Source organism: Triturus cristatus, chromosome 11 (genome assembly GCF_964204655.1).
Source record: "Triturus cristatus chromosome 11, aTriCri1.1, whole genome shotgun sequence".
Lineage (NCBI taxonomy): Eukaryota > Metazoa > Chordata > Amphibia > Caudata > Salamandridae > Triturus > Triturus cristatus.
Genome location: NC_140594.1, coordinates 1134478055 through 1134500648, shown reverse-complemented (window position 1 = coordinate 1134500648; position 22594 = coordinate 1134478055). Strand labels below are relative to the sequence as shown.

At 43.4% G+C, this 22594-nt stretch overlaps 1 protein-coding gene across 2 annotated transcripts in view; it reads left to right on the top strand.

Annotated features, from left to right (window-relative positions):
• Nucleotides 1–22594, top strand: part of LOC146786200 (UAP56-interacting factor-like) — a 178978-nt gene that overhangs the window by 12260 nt on the left and 144124 nt on the right. For both annotated transcript variants that reach the window (XM_085635775.1, XM_085635774.1), the window contains exon 2: nt 3245–3361. In XM_085635775.1, the coding sequence (XP_085491901.1) occupies nt 3245–3361 (117 nt within the window). The remainder of the gene's footprint in view (nt 1–3244; nt 3362–22594) is intronic.

Genomic DNA, 22594 nt, shown 5'->3' with positions numbered 1-22594 from the left:
ATAGCCATTTTATTTATTGTCTAAATTTTTCATATTAGTCTAAAGTGGACAAAGTGCTAGCCACGAATATGCCTAAAAATTTCAGCTGCCAGTTTGAGCTGTTGCTCGGCTAAAACAGAAGTAATTCCTAAAATCATTTGCCCCAACAAATTGATGTACAACATTGGTTTATCTTTCACTGCTGGATATAGCCAAAATTTCAAAGAAGGTTGGTATGCCACCTCCGTATATGTTTCTGTACCCTATCACGTGAGCAGAGGAAGACTTTCAGGTGGTTTATTCCACAATCAAGAACAGTTTGGTCTTGATACAGCTTAAATGACAACATTACTGATTTCTACATTCTGATCTGCTGAACCATTAGGAACCTGTCTTGCCTCGTGAGTGACAACGTTTTTCCTCATCACGTGTATAACAGCTTACAAAGTGCTAGGCTGTGCTGGACTGGCCACCCTGCATGTTGGCCATTTTCCCAGTGGGCTGTGGGTGTGAGGCTGTTTTCGATGCTGGATGGACTACTAAGGGCAACCATGAACAATAACTTACCCCTTTCAAGTTTCTGTTTCCTGCAGTGTTTTCTTTTTTTCTAGTTTACACATTTTTGACAGGGCTGACTTTACTTTCCAACCTGACCCATGTTTTTTTTTTCTTCCTCCTTTTTTTAGGTCTCGCTTGAGCCAGCGCATGCGCTGGTCTGGCGAGACATTTAGTAAGTGGGCTTTGAAAATCCGACCACACGCTTTTGCTTGTGGCCTAAAGCTCGCGGTTATGCGCACAGGCGCCATCTGACTTTCCGTCATGGCTCATTTAAGCGTATCGCTCGCGGAACCCTTACAGCACGATCACTTTCGCCGCGCGCACCACTCGCAGGCTCACCTCCTGCTCCCCCTCTCAGTTTACAGTTAACTATCGCAGCTGCGGGGTGGCGCTTGTGTTTTAGCGCATGTTTTTTTAACTTTCGGTGCACGCGCACCACTTGTGCTTGTCGCCACCCCTGACCCTGCTGCTTGTTTTGTCCGTGGCTCGCCCAACTCTAGTTTTGCACCATTCTGTGTGAGGTACTGGTACATCACTGATGCTCCAGCAGCCCCCAATTTTCATTCAGGTATTGTAATTTATTATTTACAAAGAGCACTTCTATTTGCTGGTGTGCGGCTGTTTTTTTTTTATCAGCACTGTGCCCGCCGCGCTACATGTATAGCAAAAATTACCTTCTCTCCCCATGCTGTCCCCCAACAATTCCTGCACGTTGCGGCTTCTCCAACAGATGCAAGTCTTTCTTTTAATACTAATTATTGGCATTCATACACATATCCGCCATGATGCGCTCCTCTTTAAGAGCACATGACGAAAAAGTCCAGAAAAGAGATAATGTGGAAAGATAGCAGCGGCTGTGCCTAGAAATGCCGTTTCTGCCTTAATTTCTTCACCTTCACCTGTGCGGCAATCTTGAAGCAGGCTCCGTCAAAACTTCAAGGCCTCTCCAGCTCTCTGGAGGCTGGCGGAGTCGGCGAGCTCACCACTGGCACTTCCTTGTATAGGCGGCTCAGAAATAGCTCTGGCTGAGCTCTATCACAATACTGAGATGCGACTGCGGGACAGGCAGATGAACGAGAACACACGGCAGCCGCTTGGTAAGCCGTTAACCCCTTCTACTAATTGCACACGTCTGATGAGCAGCAGCTGCTAGTTTCCTAATGTTTCATTTGCTGCATTGCTCTGTTTTAAGGGCATTCACAGGGAGCGAAATGCTAGTGAACACCTGCCTTTTGCATCACATCTTTTGTGTTTATTTCTTCTTTTTTAATTCTGAGACGTACAGTAATAACCTGCAACGCTCAGGCAGTTTATCCAGATATAATTGTGTAGTGAACAGCTTTAATGCTGAGAGCCTTGTTTAGGGGGCGCTCCACTTATTGTTCGCATGAAGAAGTTTAACAAGTGTCCGTCCGTGCAGGAGAAAAGAGTTTGGTGCAAGCTCCAATGCCTGCCAGATTTGTCTCTGTATATTTTGCATCAGTACACTCACTCCTCTCCAACCCCTCTGTTCTCGCACACGTTTATTGCTGTGCAGATCCCTATGCATTGTCTGTCTTCCTCCCATTCCCTCCCCCAGCAGCTGCATCAAGTAATTAACATTCAAGCAGCAGGAGCTGGAAGCATTACCCCCCTCCTTCGTTCACTTTTCCTCAGTGCACAAACATCAGAGCAAAAGTTATTACAAACATACATATTGGGATACCTTGCTGGTTTTTTAGGGACTTTTATTTCTTTACACAACATACCTCAAGGGAACTTGGGAGTTACTCGCCCCATGCCATACCATCCCATCCAGCCCTTCACCTCTCCCACAACACTCCTTGCCAGCCCCCACTACCACCCCTCCAAGCACAGAAGTAAATGTTTGTCAACATTCCATGTAGGTCATAAGCTTCAAAACGATTTAAGTAGCTTGCCCAGCAGTGTTAAATGCTTGCAAACCACTAAAGAAAAGTTTTTAAAAACTGGGGTCCTGGCACTGGGCACAGTCCGGGGGCAGGTGGGAATACAATCGCCTGCTGGTCTTACCAGTGTCTTTGTGTGGTTTTCTTTGGGGAGGTGGGGATGCCTTTCCAACGTGCATGGTGTCCATGGGCCTTGAATTATATAGTCTGTAAATAGACACCCTGGTCCCAGAACTGTGTGGCATGCATCGGACAGTTGCTGCACCCAGCCTCTGCCCACCCTGGTCCTGCACAATGGGGGAGCTGCAAATGACATCTGAAGCTCTCTCCTTCCTCTCCACACCTTGGCACATGACCTTAAGGAAGCCCCCACGCCCATTTACCACCTGTCCAAAGAAGGGGGCAAATTAATATAGATTTGGACACCCTATTCCATGGGAAGTGGAGACAAGCATTGGCGTAGCCAATAGGTCTCCCCTTTGGGACCTTGTAAGTGTTTAGCCATGCAACAGTTAATGTTGTTGCACCAAGGATATTGTGCTGCATAACTAAATACTTATAAGGTACCAAAAGCAAGACCTATTGGCTTGCCAATGCTTGTTTTATGTACCACTCCTCCAGCTTGCCAAGGCAAACCTCTAGGCTTTGTCAATGTTTGTTTTTCTTTCTGTTGAAAGAAGCAGCTCTTAAAACAAGACAAAAATTGCTGTGGTTGAGCATCACCATAGCCGACAATTGTGCAAGATTTTGCTTACTGCGGTTTCCTTACACCTTTTTTTTTTCTTTTCTCAATTTAACAGATGATATTATTCGAATGAACAGGGCGCAGCAACGCAGGCTGACTAGCAGATACTACCCATATACAAATGGGCGTTTCAGGCCAGGAGGGAGCAGGTGGGGTTTCCAGCAACAGAAAGGTATTTGAAATGCTGCCTCTAACCTTGTTCTTCTCTTTGTGCTGGAAGCCAGTGTTTTATGTCATTTGTGATTGAACTGTTTTGCATGTTCCCAATATGTGGTTTCTTCATATGCAAAAATAAATGATTGATCACTAAAGCTGAAAATTTCTTTTCAAGTTTGGAAAATGTTCCTGTGTAAATTTTTGAAACCCTTATTAAGAGGACTTTGCATCTTTAATATGGTTTGCTGCAGGTGTTACACCCCTGATCTAACTTTCTGAAAATTACTGACTCAAGGTTCAGTCTTACACCCTTATGACTTGGCATCAGGAAGCTCAGTCGTCGTGAGGCACATGACCTAATTCAGGAACTGACATTGTGGAGAGATGCCCCCTGAAGTGCATTGGTTTTCAAATCTCTCATGAGTTTAAACAAATGACTTCAGAGACCTTGCCGGTGTATTAACTTTGCATATTATAAAATGCTGTTTCAGACTAGAGTTGCATTTCAATGTTTTTCTAATTCTGTTAAGTCTCTGTGGCTTTCATTTTAGCATGCTCCTTAAAGTTGAGTTTTGCCGATGTCACCTAATTTTCTGCTATAGTCCCTCGCTCTATAGCTGCTGCCGCACACAGCAAGCTCCCAACGTTTATTGGCACGTAGTTTCACACCTATCTTAAGGTAAAGTAGGCTGATTTTGTGCTGTCATAACCACTGTGCACCCCCACAGTGATCCAGATAAACTCTGCTTACCTCTGTGGCTCTTAACTCATGTACTCAAATTAATACTATCTAGGCTGAATTAGAGGCTCTGAAGGAAAGTACCTTGAATGTCTTCTACCAGTCTTGGGTCCAGTTTGTTTACTGTTCATTTTTTTCTCCATTGCTACTCTCTGCCATGTTTGGCACCACTATAGTTTTTTTATGAATCCTGTGGAACTTTAGAGAGAGAGGAGTCTTGCTTATTATGTATGCCTTGCGCATGTGCCTAATACATTTCCTTATATGGGGAAAACTCAGAAACCTTTTTCTGGAGAAAGTAAAAAGCTTCAGGTCGAAAATAACACTGGCTTTAAGACCAGCACATTACCCAACAGTGCTCAGTGTTTGTACCTGTGATCACTAGGATTGGATAAACAATTAATTCTTGTGGCAAAAATCAGTGATGTTCGTAGTCTGTAGTCTCATTCTGTGAGAAATGCCCCTGGTGGAGTAGGAGTTGGGGGGATTGCTAAACATTATGATAGCAGAGTTCCTCAATACTCTTTCAAGAATTAATTTACAGCGGCCACCCCAAGGATAGCCTTAATTGCTTTTTTGTGTCCCACCCTTTAGCAATGTGGGCAGATCTTCGGGATAACTCTAAAGGTGCAGGGTTGTGGGTGTTCTCAGACTTAAGCATTGCAACCAGTCTAACAAAAAATTTAAAGCTCCGCCTCGTGGTTTTATAAACAGTAAAATGTATTTCTTCATACCTGTTAAAACAGTGAAGTACAACAGATTGTTTTTTTTTCTCCACCTTTTGGGGCCATCGCGTGGCCTAGGTTGTATTTTTTTTTTATTGGGTTCACCTACATTCTGAAGGGTTTAATTGCTCTTGAGAGCTGACAGATGCTACTAGTACAGAGTACCCCTGAAATAATTCCTTAATGTTTCATAAAGGTTCTGTATTAGATATCCTCTGGAAACAAAAATGACTTTAAAAGAGCACTATTGGCTTCAGACGGATTTTAACCAACAGTAGTCATTGGAGAACCACGTCCTGTTTATGGGGAGCTCGGTATTCGACTCTAATGCAGAGGTCTTCAAAAGTTTTTGATGCCAAGACCCCTTGTCAAACATTTTAAGGCATAAGGACCCCCTTCTGACAAACATTTCTAGAACCTGGTACTAATCATCGACAACCATAAACGCCCCCAATTCCCACAGCAAATAATTTTTATGGGGGGGGGGGGGGGGCGGGGAATATTATTAACCAGTGTTTAGCAAACCAAAGGTCAGTCATCATGGTGATGTCTAAGGTGTAGCTAAAACAAAGGGCCTCATTTATGAGCAATTGGCTTAGGGCAGCGCCGCAAGGCTTCTTGCTGCCCTGCCCTATGCCAATGTGGAAGGGCAGGAATGTAGCATATTTATGAAATACAGTGCATTCCTGTCCTTTGCCCTTGCGTTGATGCACAAATTGCTGCCTAGCACCAGCATAGGCATGTGTTTTTGTACAGCACACATGGAAAGAGGAAACCAGCATTGGCATAGCCAATTGGTCTCGCCTTTGGGACCTTTATAAGTGTTTAGCCATGCAACAGTTGATGTTGTTGCACCAAGGATATTGTGCTGCATAACTAAACACTTATAAGGTCCCAAAGGCGAGACCTATTGGCTATGCCAATGCTTGTTTAACTAAAGTGCCCTAAAACCTTCAAAACCGAATACATAAAACCAGATTAATAAAATAAACAAACAGCCTAGACAGCTTTATCATGGTCACTTTAGCAGCCTATCCACAGCATTTCAAAAGACTCAAACTTCAACTATCAGGAGGAAGCACACTGTAAAGCCCCAAATGGGCCATCCTATCTCAGATTTCTTGCCCAAGTGTGGACGTAAAGGTACTTGACAAGTAAGCCTGAGTTAGGTAGGAGGACGGGTCACATGAGAATCAATGAAACATACCAATACTGGAATTCTACAGTTACAGAGAAGTAATTTTTTTTTCTTTTCTAGTATTGGATCTTTCACAGTCACATACTTGAATCAGAGTAGCACTGAACTAAACAAAAAGGTATGGATGGAATGCTTTAATTATTAAGTCACTGGTATTTGCTCAGACTGCAGCCCAATCCATTGTTATGTTGCACAGCATGCCATCTCAGTTTAGACCCAGCAGTATGCAAATCAATCTTGACTCTGCTCCAATGGGAACAGTCCAGCCCGAACTGTCAGGCCGGGTCCTCCCCGAACCAGAACACAAGTAACCCAGTATCAGTTTCGCCCTTATTGCCTCATCATTCGTCATCCGCCATCTCCACAGAAAGGCAATTACCATGAAATCTTATCCTCTCATAAGCCAAACCTATAGCTGTAGGATGTTTGCACGTAGACTTACAACCTTGCTCTAGTCATGTGAAACCATAATAGGAAATTGGTAATGCACAATAAGTGCAACTGAAATAGCATACTCATCCCTGGTCACTAGAATTATTACCATCCCAGATCTTCTGTGTCCTATGCAAAAACCTCAGTGGGAAAGAGTAAATTACATGAATGACCAAGGGATAGATACTGCATCCCATATGTTGTAAAAACAAATCACCTGTGGCTACTTCAACAAAACTCAAAATAGTGGCTATTTGCAATATTAAATAAAGCATCCACTTACACACTGCTCTCCGTCACCAAACGGAATGATTACATAGAAGTTCCACCAATAGAATCTACTACAACCACACCACTTTCTTTTTCACACTAGATAATCAGACACACCAAATACGTTATGAAGGAACCCGGTTATTGCCCATGATCAGTATACATTAATTCTTTAAATTATCAGGAAAAATTGCTTATCGCCATTAGCCTACCCTGATGTGAAATTGTTTTTTGTGGGGCTGTGACTTTTTGGCTGATCAAACAGCTCTCTTCTGGGTCACTAACCAGTGAGGAAAACATTAGTCACCAGATGCACTTGACAGTCCACCAACTGAAGCACCTGTCCGGTCAGGTTGTCTCATATTTACTATTGCAGGTACCACAATATTCTCAGATACTGCCAGCATTCACTCGGTGGCCACCAGTGCTACTTCAACTTTGATTACAGAAGCCACTGAAGAGCCTGAATTCTCATATTTCCTTATAATCCCAAAATAATGCAATAGGTAATTAGCCTAAATAACTTGTTGACTCCTTTCTTATTCAAACTGCGGAATCTCCTTTCCTGCTTCTCTCTTTCTGCACACTAAAAATTGTTTTTAAAGTGCATTACTGAACCACTAAATCAAACCTTTTGTGAGCAAGTTCTCCTTTAATGGACTTTTTTTGCTGTTTTTTGTAGAACGAAGCCTGGCACAAAAGCTTGAGAGCGCTTTACTATAGAAGCAGAGTATGGTACTCGTTTTTTTTCCTTCTTAGGCACTGGGAGATTTAGCCATTTGCCCAGGATCAAAAAATGGTGACCAAGAGATTCGAACGCGGTTCCCCATTTTACAATGCCAACATTTCTAGCCATTAGGCCACATTCTCAACACTTGCAACATAAACAGTCTTGCGAAGTAATAAAATCCTTTTATTAAACCCGTAGGGTTAGGTTCGTGATAAGGACGTTATCTCAATACTTTTATTTGGGAATGACACTTCACTAAATATCACAAGCATTTGCAATGCAATCGGTCTCGCATTTGTGAAAGTTAGATCTATTGGGGTTGTAAATGATAATGTTTCTTATTTATGTTTTTTGTTTGTAGTGGAGCGGATGTATGTTTTTGTAGTGGTATTATGTGGTTTTAATTGGAATTATTAGTGGTGGAATTGTGTGGTGTGTAGTGTGTTTGTATAGTGGATTTATGTGGTGTGGTGAATCTATAGGGGAGAGAGTTGTATAAAATAGAAAGAAATGGTGCGTGAGAAAGAAGGGAAAAGAAGGTTCTAGATGTATAAAGAAGCTGAGTTTGTGTATGCAGAAGAGACCAAATGAAGAGGTATGATTCTTTTGTTTTTAAGTTATTGTAAAGAAACTGTGCTGAAACTCGAAGTGAATGAATATGAGAAATGCTGGATTAGTGCATGAGCGAGAGTGTGAGCGCGAGGGAGAGGGTGCGTGCGAGGGAGAGGGTGTGTGAGAGAGTAGTGGGAGGGGCATTGGGGGAGGACACTTCCCTATAAAGGGTAGTCTCATAGATTTTGCCAGGCCCCCTGTACTACTTGTACCCGATTCAGGTATATGCAGGTTTGTTTACAAGCATGGGTGAACAGCATATAAAACATGAATCCTCAATAAATTACAGTAATTGTGCCTCTCACCTACAAAATGCAGCTGGATGTACAAAATCCCTTTACATGTAACAGTTCTAATCTCAGATCAAATCACTGTTTTCCAGTGAAGTGGTGTTTAGATTATTACGCTGCAGACCTGTTAGGCAAGAACAGAAATGGGTGACGCACAGAACTTCAGTCAATGATATTGCATCTCTTCAGAGGCGGACTGGCCACTGTGCCATTCTGTAGCAGGGGCAGCTCCAATCATGAGACCAGCTGAGAGCAGATTACAACTACGGTTATCATCCCGCACAACCCATGAATCACTGTGTTGAAACAATCGGCTCCTCCGGTTGGGGCCATGCACAGATGAAATTCTATGTGCACACACGTGACTTTCCAGCTCTGAGTGCGCCCATGCCAACACAACAAAAGTTTATGGCATGGAGGGGAGTGGGGGGGGGAGGGGGGTGGAACGCAAAGGCGTGTTCCCAGGGAAGAGACAAGAGGTAATTAATGCCGAACATGCGTCCGCATGTTGAATACCATCCGGTCACTCACAGGAAACATTTCCATGTGCGAGATAAAAGGCGGAGAAAGTGCCCAAAGTGTTAATTTACTGCACCCTTATAACTCAAACGGGCTGATGTTCCTTCTATGACTGAAAATAGCCTGCGCCCCGCAATCAGGCAATGGCGGTGGCCCCAATGAATAACGTAGACATGCGGAGAATCCCTCCACACCACAAAAGCACATGGCTATGGATGCCTGATTTGGCGCTGGGGGCACCGGACAGTGTACAAAGAACACGGAAGTCTGCAAGGAGGTCCCCGCTTATGCCCCAGGGTAACCTTGCAGAAAACTGCCTTGAGTGACAATAAGTTAGATTTAAAGGGACCACACACAAAGCTTCACAGTAGGCTAATTGGGTTGGTATTGTGGTGCACAAGCTGCACGAAAAAAGATACATAAAAAAGGAATATTTAGAAAAAAAACATGCACGCTATAGTATATTATACAAAGAAAGCCATCCAAAACATCACGCACAAGCTTCATGAAAAAAGTGGCATTCTGAATTTAAAAAAAAATGTGCAGGCTGCAACCAAAACAAGCTTCCGGAAAACAGTGACAACCATCTCAAAACATAAATAATTTGAATGTGCTGTAAGGAACAGGAACATTAAAAAAATAAAAACATGCAGGTGGCAAATAAAAATAAAACCAGCATTGGCAGCAAACTACTGCGCGTGACACACGCAAAAAAGTGAAGCGGGGAGAAATAGTAGACCAGGTGGGGGATATAAAGCTACAACAAGCATCGCGGCTACCAGCGCTTTTAACATTAAAAGTAAAGCGCGGGTGCCGCAATAATACTAAAAGTAAAGAAATAGATGTTTATTTCTATTTCTTTACTTTTGCTATAATTGCGGCACCCGCGCCTTACTTTTTAATGTTCATAGTAAAGCGCGAGTGCCGCGATTATAGCAAAAGTAAAGAAATAGATTTTTTTTTCTATTTCTTTACTTTTACGAAAGTGAAAGTCATCCGGGTGCTAATGACCCGTGAAAGACAGATGGCGGCCGGCTGCGCGCGCGCATGTTTGAACGCCAGCGCTAGGCCAGCCAGTCGCAGTTTTAAAACTCACCTACTAAATGTCTCGCAGAGCAGGGCATGCGCAGTGACTCATAGAGACCTAAAAACGAGGAGAAATGAAAACATTTCTCCTCATTATACCTCCACTGGGGTGGTGTCAGTTTTTGGAGCTGCCCCATGTTTACGTAATTTTATAAATATGGAGCAGCATCAAAATCCATGGGTGTTGCATGGGAAGCCCCTGGTACACCTCCTTGACACAGAGTAAGGCAACTAAGTGACTTGCGCTCCTATGCCTTACTCGATATCTATGAGGCTATGCAGAGTGACTTTGCACTGCCTCATGGGTATGGTTGAGACGCTTGCGCCACAGGAGCGTCAAAAAAGTGATGCTCTGGCGATGCAAGCCTCTCATAAATAAGCATCGAAATATTCTCTACGTTTTTTCGGTCTTTCACCATCTGGTGTCTGCATATAAAATAATGGACAGCGTAAATGAAAAATGAATTAAAAGTTGTTACTCAGTGGGAAATGCAATGTAGTACATTATGAAACCTCTATTAGTTAATGCACTGCAGAGGTCTGTGTGTAACCAGAGAGCCACAGAATTAAATCTCGATTGGTGCAGTTGAGAATAGTGATGTGTATTTTTAGTGCTACAAGGTCACAGCACGTGACAGAAAGCACTGTGAATATGTAAGTCATTATTTTATACTTGTATTACACACCGTGTTCGCGAGAATGCTGCAAAATGTGCAGATGATTTAACAATCAAATGGTGCTTCCAAAATGTAGATTTTAGTAATACCAGAGCGTATGTAATGCGTTTTTTATTTTTTATTTTATTTTTTTAACATAACTGTCTATTCAACACCTCTTCAGGGGTACTAAGGGCTGTGTAAATGCAGTTAAAATTAAAAGCAAGCACTTCCCAGCCCAGTTGTTAACACTATGCACTTCCACTCAAAAAAACAATCTTTGTCATCACAAACCTTGGAGTGATTTGATCAATTAAAGCTAGAACCGCTCCCAAGCATCCTTTACACTCGCAGATTAACTGAAGGCCACATTTGCATTTCATTCAGACAAGCAGCTGATAACTATCTAATTTAGCCGTCCCAGGGCGGCTGTTTTTTTTCCAAAAGGAAAGCAAACATTTTGGATTGCAGGGACAAGTGAAGCTGGGTACTGTCACCCCCCTTCCCAGGACTCCACGACCCCTCGGGGTTTGCACCCCACAGATTGAAGTCCTCTGCTCTAATGGGTCTCTGAACATTTGGGCTGAATCACTGAGTTTTTTATTTTTAGACTTGTGCTTGGCAGGAGGAATATGTTGCTTTCCCTCTTAAAAGTTCTCAGTGCTTAGTCTACTCCAGTGGTAGTCCTCTCTAAGCTGTAGCCAGCTATATGGTTTCCGCTTGTTCATGTGAGTTGCAGGGGGAAATTGCAAACGGGAGTTAGCTCCTGTATGGACGAGAAGCATTTTTATGGGCTGGGGCAGGTCCTTGGATTGTCTGAGAAGCTGCTAACTGTGGTGATCCGTTGTGGGATTCACAAGTCTTGGATCTTCAACAGGTCATATTTGAAAGTTGAGCACAATTCTGTGACCTTTATAGTAAAAGTCAGTATGCTTACGAGAGCTCACCTATGAACCCTACCACCTACAATCATGGAAATGCCATATTGCACTTGGGAGCAACTCCACACCACTACTAGCAAGGAAATACTCTACCTATGTTTTATGTCACAGTTCTGACACTTTTTCATAGTTACCTTACTTCAATACCCCTATGGAGCACAATAGTGTGGTGTATTTTGGGAGCAGGGGACGTTGTTGGCATTTCTTAAAACTTCTTATTCTCCTTTCAAAGGTCCAGAGCCGGTTCAAGTCACCAGGCTGCTCCAGTTTTAGTGGCAGAGTAATGACCGTTCCCAATTTAGTTGCTGTATTTTAGTAAGCCAGTGCTATCCATTCTGCACACTTTGACAGAACTAATCTTTGTCCAGAAGATTCCACCTGAAAATGCCCACCACAAGAACTACCATTACATCTCCAGCTGTTTTAGTAGAACATTTCTTGTCATTAGCGTTCAGCAACTACTCTATTACAGAAGCTTAAAACCCCAATCAGGTGATGTAGCCTAGTGTATAATCCAGCTCCAATGCCTTAGGCATTCCTGGCTATCTCAATCTAACATGGTTTGACAACAAGATGCAGCAACAATAAAATACATTGGCCTTCCTCCCCTCCCCGTTGTTGCTCAAGAATGTCTCATCAGGTTAAAAAAAGCCATCTGTTCCACAGATCTGACCCAGTTGTCATTAAACACACTTCTTCTTGCCAGATCTCTACTCTATGGAGATCAGGCTTACTTTGGTCAATTTGTTAACTTCTGCAAACAGTTTAAAATAAGGACCGCCTTCCACTCCGTATTTGAATAAATCTTCATATTCTCATAGCCTTTTTGTTACCTTTTCCACCGGCTAGAGTGCACCACCTCACGAGTCCAATCGATATTCAAGCCTTTTATTTCACTTGGAGAGAACGTTCTCATCCAAAATTGGCGTAAACTGGTATAGACATGCAACCAGGACTGCGTAGCCCATATTAATTCTACAAATAACTGTTTGGAAAACTCCTTCAAAAACTTGAATTGGATGCGTTTGAAGTGGGTGTTGAAGTACAAAAACGTGTTGTGAATACAAACTCTTATCTAAACTCTTTCATCGATTATATTGCCACTGGCATTATTCATGTCACTCTACATCCTTTCATAACTAGAATGGGGGCTTTACCACTGATTCCGGTGGTTGCTATGGAAAGACCTCCTAGGTCAGCCACTTGGGTTAACCAGTTTGTACAAGATCAAATAGATGATGTATCTGGCAGAACTCAGTTGCCTTACACATTGAAGTTGCAGCAGTGAGGCAGAACATTGCAGCCCTTCATGCCTGTAATAATTCATAGGAAATCTGACACGTCTCTGTCACAAATAGCATTTGATACTGCAGTGCAGCGTAATGTCTCTAGATAGTCTGGAGCACTATGTCTCTTTGGAATTTCATCATGCGTTACGCCACCCGGGGGCTCTCTCCATCCCAATGCAGTCAAAACATTCAAGTCTTAATTTTTCTTTTTCCGATCATGCAGGTCTGAGACCTAGCATGCCCTGAAAATAAAATAAGATCCTGCGGCAAAAACATTTTAGGAATAGCTATTCTACCTAAGAGGGGGAGCTGAAATGTAACTTCAAACCCCTCAGTTTCCTTAGTCTCGAAATTGGTACCATAGTTATGTCTCCTTGTTGTCGCTGTGTAACTGAACCCCCTATTTACTTGAAAGAACTAGCTTCCACGAGGATCTTCCTTAGGGCAACACACATGCACCTGCATAGGGCAGACTTTTCAGGACACACTGAATGTTCCAATGATGGCCAAGACTCTTCAGTGTCCCTCCTAATTCTGGGCATTACAGACTGTGGTCTTGACTTGTACAGAAGCACATGCAACCCATATAGAGAACTTTTCTCAGTTACAAGACCCGGCCGCAGGAGTGTGTTTTCGGCATATGTGAAGTCTTTATCATCTACAATATTTAACAATGTAATTTTGGGGGTTAAATCGATCAGGCAACACCCTACAAGTCGTAAATGGCTTTACATAACGGTTAAATCCCCCTTTAGCCCTGGATTATGTGTAAAATTTCCAGTGTCGCTAGGGGATCAAAAAGATATGGTGTAAGTATTTCATTTGAATAAGGTGGAATCATGCCAATATGGCAGATTCTTATGGGGTCATGAGTGTAAGGATCCATTCTGTATCGTCCAGTTACCCCAAGTCACATTTCCATTTCCCCCCAGTTCAGGGAAGGTGCATTAATAATTACAGATTTATGTACAGCTGAAGTAGGACCTCTCATCAGGAGTTAAGACTTAGTTTATTTGGCCTCAAGTGGATTATAGGTGGGTATATCTGATAGTTCTTGAAGATGGCAAAAGTACATGGTTGTGTTGTAAGTATCTGAAGAATTGAGGACACTCTAGCTCAACTTAGTTTGCATTTCTTAGAATCATTTGAGTGTCAGTCGCAAGCCCTTTCCCCAGGGATGGTATTCTTAACTGGTTTAATGCTCGTAATCCCTCCAAAACATTTACTTGGAGTTTATTGGCAAACGACAAGCGAGTCTTCTCTGTAACTCCCTTAATCCATTTTATTTGTATGAGTTAGACTATCCATGTGGCCAAGATCATCCTAGTGGCAGGCGGCGAAAATGTGTTGGTAGTTTTCCTCCATAAATTTAGTGAATAGGAGAGCTTCCAGTCATTGCTCATAACACAAATGTATTTGTTGGATCATATATCCAGTCATTCATCAGTAGGAGGTTAGTGGCCCCCATACTATGAAGCTGTATCGAAAATGGGGAGTCCCCCATTGTATGTTTAGCTGCTTTTATTAAAAGCCTCTTGAGATGAACCCATCACCCTAAATTAATATTTTCAACAATTCAGTGAAGTAAGTAAGAGTTGTGCCTGGCAGATAGAACAGGTAGTTCTGTAGTATATAAATGATCTTGGAGAGTATGATCTTAAACCGACCATCTAGATCAGTGCCACCTGCCCGATGGCGGCAAAGCTGACCAGTGGGAGAGTGGCCATATGTTAATTGTCTAGTAGGGATGTAATGTTGGCTGTCCTAGCCTAGGTTTCATTGTTTAGAATTTGTATCAATTAATATCTAAATCTTCTTCTAGTAACAATCTGATCCGCTTGGTAAAGCCATGCTTCCATCGAATTCATGTGGGTGATTGGAAACAATCTTGCTTTACCCCAGTTGACTTGCAAACCTGATACTATCCCTAATTCATCTAATAACTCCATAATCAAATGGGCAGAAGTCTCGGGTCATCCTACATGGAGCAGGAATTCGTCCATGTACAAGAACACCTATATCTGTCAAGACAATCCGAAGCTAGTAACACGAGTCCTGTCTGAGCAGGTGTGCCAGAGGTCCCACCACCAATGCAAAAGAGTAAAGGTGGTGATGGCAACCGTTGTCTCGTGCTCCTTAGTAATTCAAACGTTCAGAGAAAATGTCTCCCAGTTTTTTCTGTGTAGCTCGTGACACTTCACTTAATAGTTTTACATAAGACAGAAAATATAGGTCAAAACCAAGATATTCTAATAAAGTCAATAGATATTTCCAGAACAGACCATCTATGGCATTTTCAAAAACTAGAAATATGATGACCATGGGCTACTGCAATCTCTTAGCCATCTTGATGGCATAATATAGCGTTCTAAATGTTTGTCTGGTTGACTGATGTGATCAATATGCACCAAATCAATCATTGAAGTAAACTATAGTCTTTCTATGATTTGTCTGTTAGCTTATTTTCACTACTGATTAAGAAGATTGGCCTGTATGAGGCACACAGATTGGCCAGTCTATCAGGTTTTGTATTGACTGTATGTGCCCCCCCCCCCAAACTCACACAAAAAGCTATTTTGTCTTGGGCATCAGACTATAGATCAAGTAGTAGGCTGCCCAGTGCGTTCAACTGGTGTTTGAAGACCTCTATCGGCAGTTGGTTTGGGCCCGGAGATTTACCTGTTGATAGTTGGGAGATGGCCTTTGTGATCTCCTCATTGGGGAATGGGGTTATCTGTAATGTTTAGCTGGTCAGGTGCGAGTCGTGGCCTGATAATTATGACCAGGTACTATGAGATGGTGAAGGAGGAGAGTCTGCATGGAGGTGTCTATAGTACTGTGCAGAGACACCATCTAGTTCTCTTGGAGTAGTATAAAGTGTCATTTACATCATACTTATTTCAGAATCTTTGTTTTCGTTTTGCTCGACTTTGTGTCACATATTGGAGATCACTAGATCTGTTTTGGTTCCCTTTTTTGATATGGTGTTTTGGATATGATTCCACCTCTGATCAGTCTTATAGGCTTATCACAGAACGTCCTAATGAGTCTACCAAGCCTTTGTTCAGCTGAAAGTATTGTGTAGAGCCTTACCTGCTCTCACATTAGTCCCTCCTAGTCAGCCACTTTAAACTCCGCCTCCATGACGGGTAAGGCCTTTACGTTGTATGTGGATCTGGCACGTGGTCTCAGTCAGTGTGTAAATATTAATATCTGTTCTCTGTCCAAGGTACGTAGAGAGAATAGAAGGGTGATTGTTGTGGGGAAAAAATATCTGTGCACCACTGGGGTAGAAAAGGGTCTCCCCGGCTGTATGGTCACTGCTGAGATGGACCACGTGAATATGAAGATGGTGTGACTACCAGTGAGGGTTTCACTCCAAGATCAAAGTAAATGAGGCCATGAAAGTCGTTCCCAATAATTGTGAGACCCGATGGTGCAGGGAGTACGATTGTGCTAAGATGGGAAGAAAAGGTTGAAGGAGAGGTGGTGAGTGCACATATACAATCGTAATAAGAGAGCTATATATTGATCCCGTCACTAATGTATACTACCCCAGCTTATCAGTCTTGACATGATCCATTGTTAACAGTAGACTGTTTTTAACCAGGATTGTACCCCTCAGGAAGCTCTATGAACCATTGATTTCCCATCATCCATCTGCACATTAAGTGACAGCACTGGATTTCCCATCACCTGTCTGCACAGGAAGTGACATCACTGGAATTCCCATCATCCATCTGTATAGAACATGCCATCGTTGGTATCCCTCAAAAACTGTCTTTAAAAGAAGCCGAGCAAGAGGGACTCCTTATCATACGTCTCTGTTCCTCTTCCCAGTCATTACACCTTTAGGTGAGACCCCACCTCCAGACAGAAATCAAGCATTTGCAATGCGAAAAGTCTCGCATTTACGAGAGATTGAGCTATTGGTATTGTAAACCTAAATTAAAGGCCTTGTCATTTACAATGCCAATAGCGTAAACTCTTGCAAATGCGAGACCAAATGCGATTGCAAATGCTCGTTTTATCCTGTGTACTTGAAGCGGCACTCAACGTATCCATTAAACACATGAACGTGGGCATTTCGTTAAAAAAAAAAAAAACACGGTTTGCTTGTGAGGCAACTGCCCTTCTTGGCAAGCAAATTCCTATACATTTTAATTACGAAGCAGCTACACGAAAACAAAAGAGTAATAACATTTTAAAGTGCAACAACTCTCCAAGGAAAGAATGTTCTGAGTAAAATTATGAATTCAAAACTCCTTTCATCGGGGAAAGCGGACTATGCATTTCTGCATTTTATAACATTACGTGTGTGAGGCTGGAAAAGAAGAATGAAGACAACTGGCAGAAGCTAGGGCGCCTCTTTAGAACACTTTGTGTGAGATTTCAGACGGCAGAGTGAGGAATGGGGCTAAGAAAAGGCATTCCCCAGGCCTCATTCCAGACACAATTTCATGTTTAGTGGAACATTTCCGTGCTGTTTTGAACAATTAGTCTACTGGTAGCAAACCTTATCACAGGCAATTTCATCCATATGTGTCCTTGTATTTTAGTTGACCTACCACGAGGCTTGCTTCACAAACCTCTTGCATTTCCAATCTGGGGGGAGGTGAGAAAGATCTTGAAAAATGGACACTCATGGAATCACAAAAGAAAACAGGCGGAGGCTACAGCAGCCATAGGAAGGAAGGGACCCTGATGCCAGGCTGTGCGTTTCAAAAGCAGATGGGAGGAGGGTGCAGCTGCAGCCAAAACAGACTTCAGTCTTTGAATGCACTGCAAATGTGGCAAGATTTACAGCCCGGTTTACAACAGAGGTCTGTAAACAACGAGCACTGGTCTCCAGTGGAATGGTCCAGGTTAGAGAAAGAAATGCTGCTCACAAGCTCTGACACATGTAACCGGGGCAGTCCCTGAAAATGGGTGGAGTTTTTAAACCCTTATCCGGAGTACAGCTTGTCTCACAGACAGCACAAGCGCGGCCTAGGCGAGACCTAAAAACACTAGAGAATTCTTAGTACACCCTACTCACCCTCTGGGGTGATTATATAATGGGATCCTTACCCAGAATCCTACTGTTTTGTTTTTTCTGCCTCCACTGAAATGAGTATGTGGAACGCAGAGGAATGTGGGGAAGAAGGGGCCTCCTGCTGAGCTTGTTGGTCTTCGTTTCCTGTCACAGTGGAAATATTGAGGGACTTACCGAGCTGGGCGGCAGTGCTAGACCTAGTCTCTACCTCTCCTCCAGGATTTTTTTTGCATCACGCGGAGTAAACTTCTTTATAAGGACTTTGTTCCTGGGAGTGCTTTGGAGGTGTCTTGACTGGGACCCTGGGGATACTGCCAGGAGGCTAGTGTATGTGAGGAATACACTGTTGGCACGCTGCATGCCCTGGTGTCTGTCTTCAAGGAGACACTGCTCCTGTCTTCTTGCAAGTAATAGGGCTTACCAGACCAAAGTTAAGTGTTTGAATGCCCATTTTCCCCCTGTAATGTTGCTGAGTTGCTGTTGCTAATTGCTTGGGGAGCCCAGTGGTGAATAGCCATATTTGCTTGTGAGAATTGAGGATTCTGACCGGATTTTCTCCAAGAACCTTCTAGGATAATTAATGGGCAAGCAGTTTATGCAGAGTATGTGTTGCTTCCTCCAGGTCTCCATCCGCCTCTCATTTGCTTGAGGACTCCTCTCCCTCTCCTAAAAGGCTTAGTAGTGGGGGAGAGGAGACCCTCCTAGAAAGGTTTTTGACAAAAAAGCAAGTGTAGAATCTCTTTTAGAGTTGATTCCTTAGGATAGTGATGATCCTTGCCTTCCTCCTGATTGTAAGGGAAAGTATTTCTCCAAAGAGTTGCTGCAGGAGAATCTGAACCCATTCCAGGGAGAACATGGGTCCTCTCTGGAGAAAAGATTTTCCTCCTCACAGGATTCTGTTACGCCAGTTCCAAAAACCACCTAACTCTGGCTTGCCTATACACCAGTAGATGTTGGAGATGATTAAAGCAGGAGCGGAAAGACCCTGAGAAAATTCCCTGCCCAGATTGATGTCAAAGCTTTATCCTGTAGAGCAGTTGCAGGCCTTGAGAAATCTACTTACTGACTTGCTATGGCAAGTTAGATTTTTTTTTCTTTCTGGGTGAGCTATTTTGATCGCCTACTGTCCCGTTCTGGCGACCAGACAAAAAACAGGTGTTCTGTTCACTCAGTGAATGAGCAATGAAGATGCATTTAACGCTTGTTTTTCTCTTCTCATATTTGTTTTGTGTACAGACACAGAGGTCCAAAGTCAGTTTATTTCTTACAATTTCTTCTCGGACTCCAAACCTAGAGGTTCTTTTAAAATGAACTGCCTGACAGTGGTGCTGTACAAAGAGTGTGAAATAAATTACTGTAGGATGTCAGATTTTTTTTTAACACTACATTTAAATGGCTAATGATTGAACTGTGCAAACATTTCAAAATATAGCACATTTTCTTTTAATTCTGTATGCTGAAAAACATAAATTTAAAAGGATTGAAACAAATCAGAACACTTTATTTGGTGATGTACAAATGAAGTATTTTTGCTGAAACACCATTTCCACCCGTTTTTACTCTATATAGTTTTATCAGTAAAACTGCATGTTGGTAGGAACGTTTGTGGCCATTTCATTAGTGATGTGCCATCTGTAAATGACTTGCACCACCACATCATACAGATTAGTGATATATTTATAAAATCTGAGCTTTTCAACATGAACTGAGAAACATTCCTGCCCTGATGGTGATGGTATTCGTGAACTAAGAGGCCAGTCAGGGGTCATGTGTACTCTATATGTGAGCTAGTTTCTTATTCTACAAGGAGCTAAATTTAGTCTGTTAAATCAAACCAGTTTTTATACTGCAGAAATGCTTAACTCCTATAATTTAAGGTGCTCTCATATTTGACAATTTGAGACCAGTTTACCGGTCAAGGAGAGTACAGTTAGGTCGAGTACATTATTCAAGTTACTAGACCTATAGGTCTAGTAAACATGTTATGATGTAAAAATGTTGTTTTTCGAGGCTTGAGATTCGATCCTCCCGGACAACATTCATGTGGATTCAGTTGTGGCAGTTTAGTTGGGGAGTTTGTCAATGGGTGTTATGTTATGTTACTTCCACTTATACCGCGCTCGGATACCACAAAGTGTCCCGGCGCGAACCTTGAGAGGAGGTACATAGTGAACTTAGTTAAAGAGGAGGGTTTTCAATTTTGTTTTGAAAAGGGTGAGGTCCTGGATGCTACAAAGGTCAAACGGAAGCGCATTCCAGGCCAAGGCGGCCTTCACACTAAGTGAGCTGCCCCCCATCCTTTGTAGCTGAAACTGGGGAACCGTGGGCAAAAGTTGGTGCGTGGAACGGAGTAGTCTTGATGGAACATAAAAGGAAAAGCGGTTTTGGAGATAGATTGGACCTAATGCATGGTGCGTGCGGTGAGCTATGACAAGGTATTTGAATTTCACCCGCTCTGCAACAGGCAACCAGTGTAGTGATCTCAGATGTTGCCTCACACTATTTCTGGAGGCAATGTCCAGAAGGAGCCTGGCAGCCGCATTCTGGACTACCTGCAACCTATTTAACAGATAGCCTGGAATGCCAGCATAGAGCGCGTTAGTGTAATCTATCCGAGATCGAATAAGGGCCAGGGTGAGAAGGTGAGGTTCTCCTCAAACCAAATCCCCAGGTTTTTTACGGGGTGGCCAGTCGACACTGGTGAAGCTGAGCCATTTTTTTTTTTTTTTTTTAAACATGTTTTTATTGCAGAATTAGGAGTGAGGCATCCGTGATGCCAACCTGTACACACCTGGTATCTCAGAGCACACCCATCGTTATAGCAATGCACACAGCCATTCAGCCCACATCCCGGAGGCCGGGCGGCATACCAGTACAGAGACTCTGAGTATCACAGCGATCATTTCACAAAGTGGCAGGTCAACAGCCCAATATAGTATCTGCTTTTATACCCATCCACCTTATTCCCCAACAATCCATCCTAACTGCATTTGTCAGAACACTACTACAACACCCCAGTTACTCCCCACCCCCCAACTGCTGCTGATGTGGGCCCTGATTGTGGGGTCTAACGCAATTGTTCTCAGATGTTGCATGCAGCCTCGCAGGCCTCATGGAACCCTGCCCTCCGGACCATCGTGCTCTGTACTCTCCAGCCGGTAGTCCTTTAGAGCCTGTACTATCATCTCCCATGCCCTCACCCATTCCAAACCCTTCTCGTTGGTGAAGCTGAGCCATGCGGCCAGAGTGTTTCTCTAATATTGGAAGGAAACTTCCCGAAGAGCAGGATTTCTGATTTCTCTTTGTTGCATTTGAGTTGCGCAGAAGACAACCAGTGTGAGGTCAAGCATTTTTGGGCAGCGTCCACAGAATCCTCCTTTTTTTTTTTTTTTTTTTTTTTTTTTTTTTTTCTCCATGTGAACAGAAGCTGCATGTCATCAGCGTACGTGATGATTTTTGCACCCAGATTCTCTGCCAGTTGAACTAAGGGAGCGACCCCTGTGGCCACTCTCTGGGGTGAGGACGAGGCAGGAGGAAGCCAGACCGGTTGTATGCGGTCCTCCAGAAAAGATTTAAGCCAGCCCCAAGCCGCGCCAGTAATGCCTGTCTCAGCCAGTCGGGTCAGCAACAATTAGTGGGCAACCGTATCGAATGCCGCTGAGAGGTCAAGCAAAATCAAGGCTGCCCTCCCTCCGGCATCCAAGCATTCACGGATAGCCTCCGAGACTTCAACCAAGGCGAGTTCGGTACTATGGTTAGCCCGAAATCCTGACTGGGCCGGATGAAGCAGGCCTGCACCCTCTATAAACTGTCCACTGTCTGGTCGCTACTTTTTCGCACACCTTGGCCATACTAGGCAAGAAGGAAATGGGGCGATAGCTCCCAGGGCACATAGGATCAAGAGAGGGCTTTTTCAAGAGGGGGTAGGATCTTAGCCTGCTTCCAGGTCAACGGGACACACGCCTCCGGAAGAGACCTGTTAATAAGCTGTTGACTTCAGGGTTGACAGTTTCCGCGACGGCGGCCAAAAGTCTAGCAGCACATGGAACGGATGGTGAGCCAGACTTCAGGCTTTTAAGAATTCTAAGGGTACTAGATAGATCAATAGGGACAAAAGCGGCTAGGGCTTGAGGGGGAGGAGGACAAACTCTCTCTGCCAGAGGGCCACCTGTATCCACACTACAGGAGGGAAAAGACGTCTGAATAGTGCGAATTTTCTCCAGAAAGAAGCTGGACAAGTGTTCACACCAGGAGTTGGAAGAGGGAAGAATACTTGCTTGTTCCTCGGGAGTCGGAAAGCTCTGGCTATAGAGAAAATCTCCTTGGAGTTATTGCTGGCGGCATCAATGCGGGTCGCATAGTGAGTCCCATTGGCATGAGTTGTGGCAGTGTAATATATTTTTTATTTGTAGCTCAGCCTAAGTTTTGCTTCTGGGCAGTAGTCCTTCCTCCACACCCTTTCCAATTTTTTGTGCTCCTGTTTGAGTTCCCGCAAAGTGGGTGTAAACTACTGTTTAGAGGGGGACTCTCTGGAGTACCTATGGGAAGAGGCTGGGGAGATATGACCCGTGGCACTAGCAATCCATTTAGTAAATTGAGTCAACCCTCCCTCGATCATCAAGAGGTTTAGGTCTAGATGCGTTCAAGGCCTGGCTAAAAACCAGCGGGTCAATTCTAGGAAAGGCAGGGACGCGCTTAGGACGTGACAGGGAGTTAGCCTCTGGTAT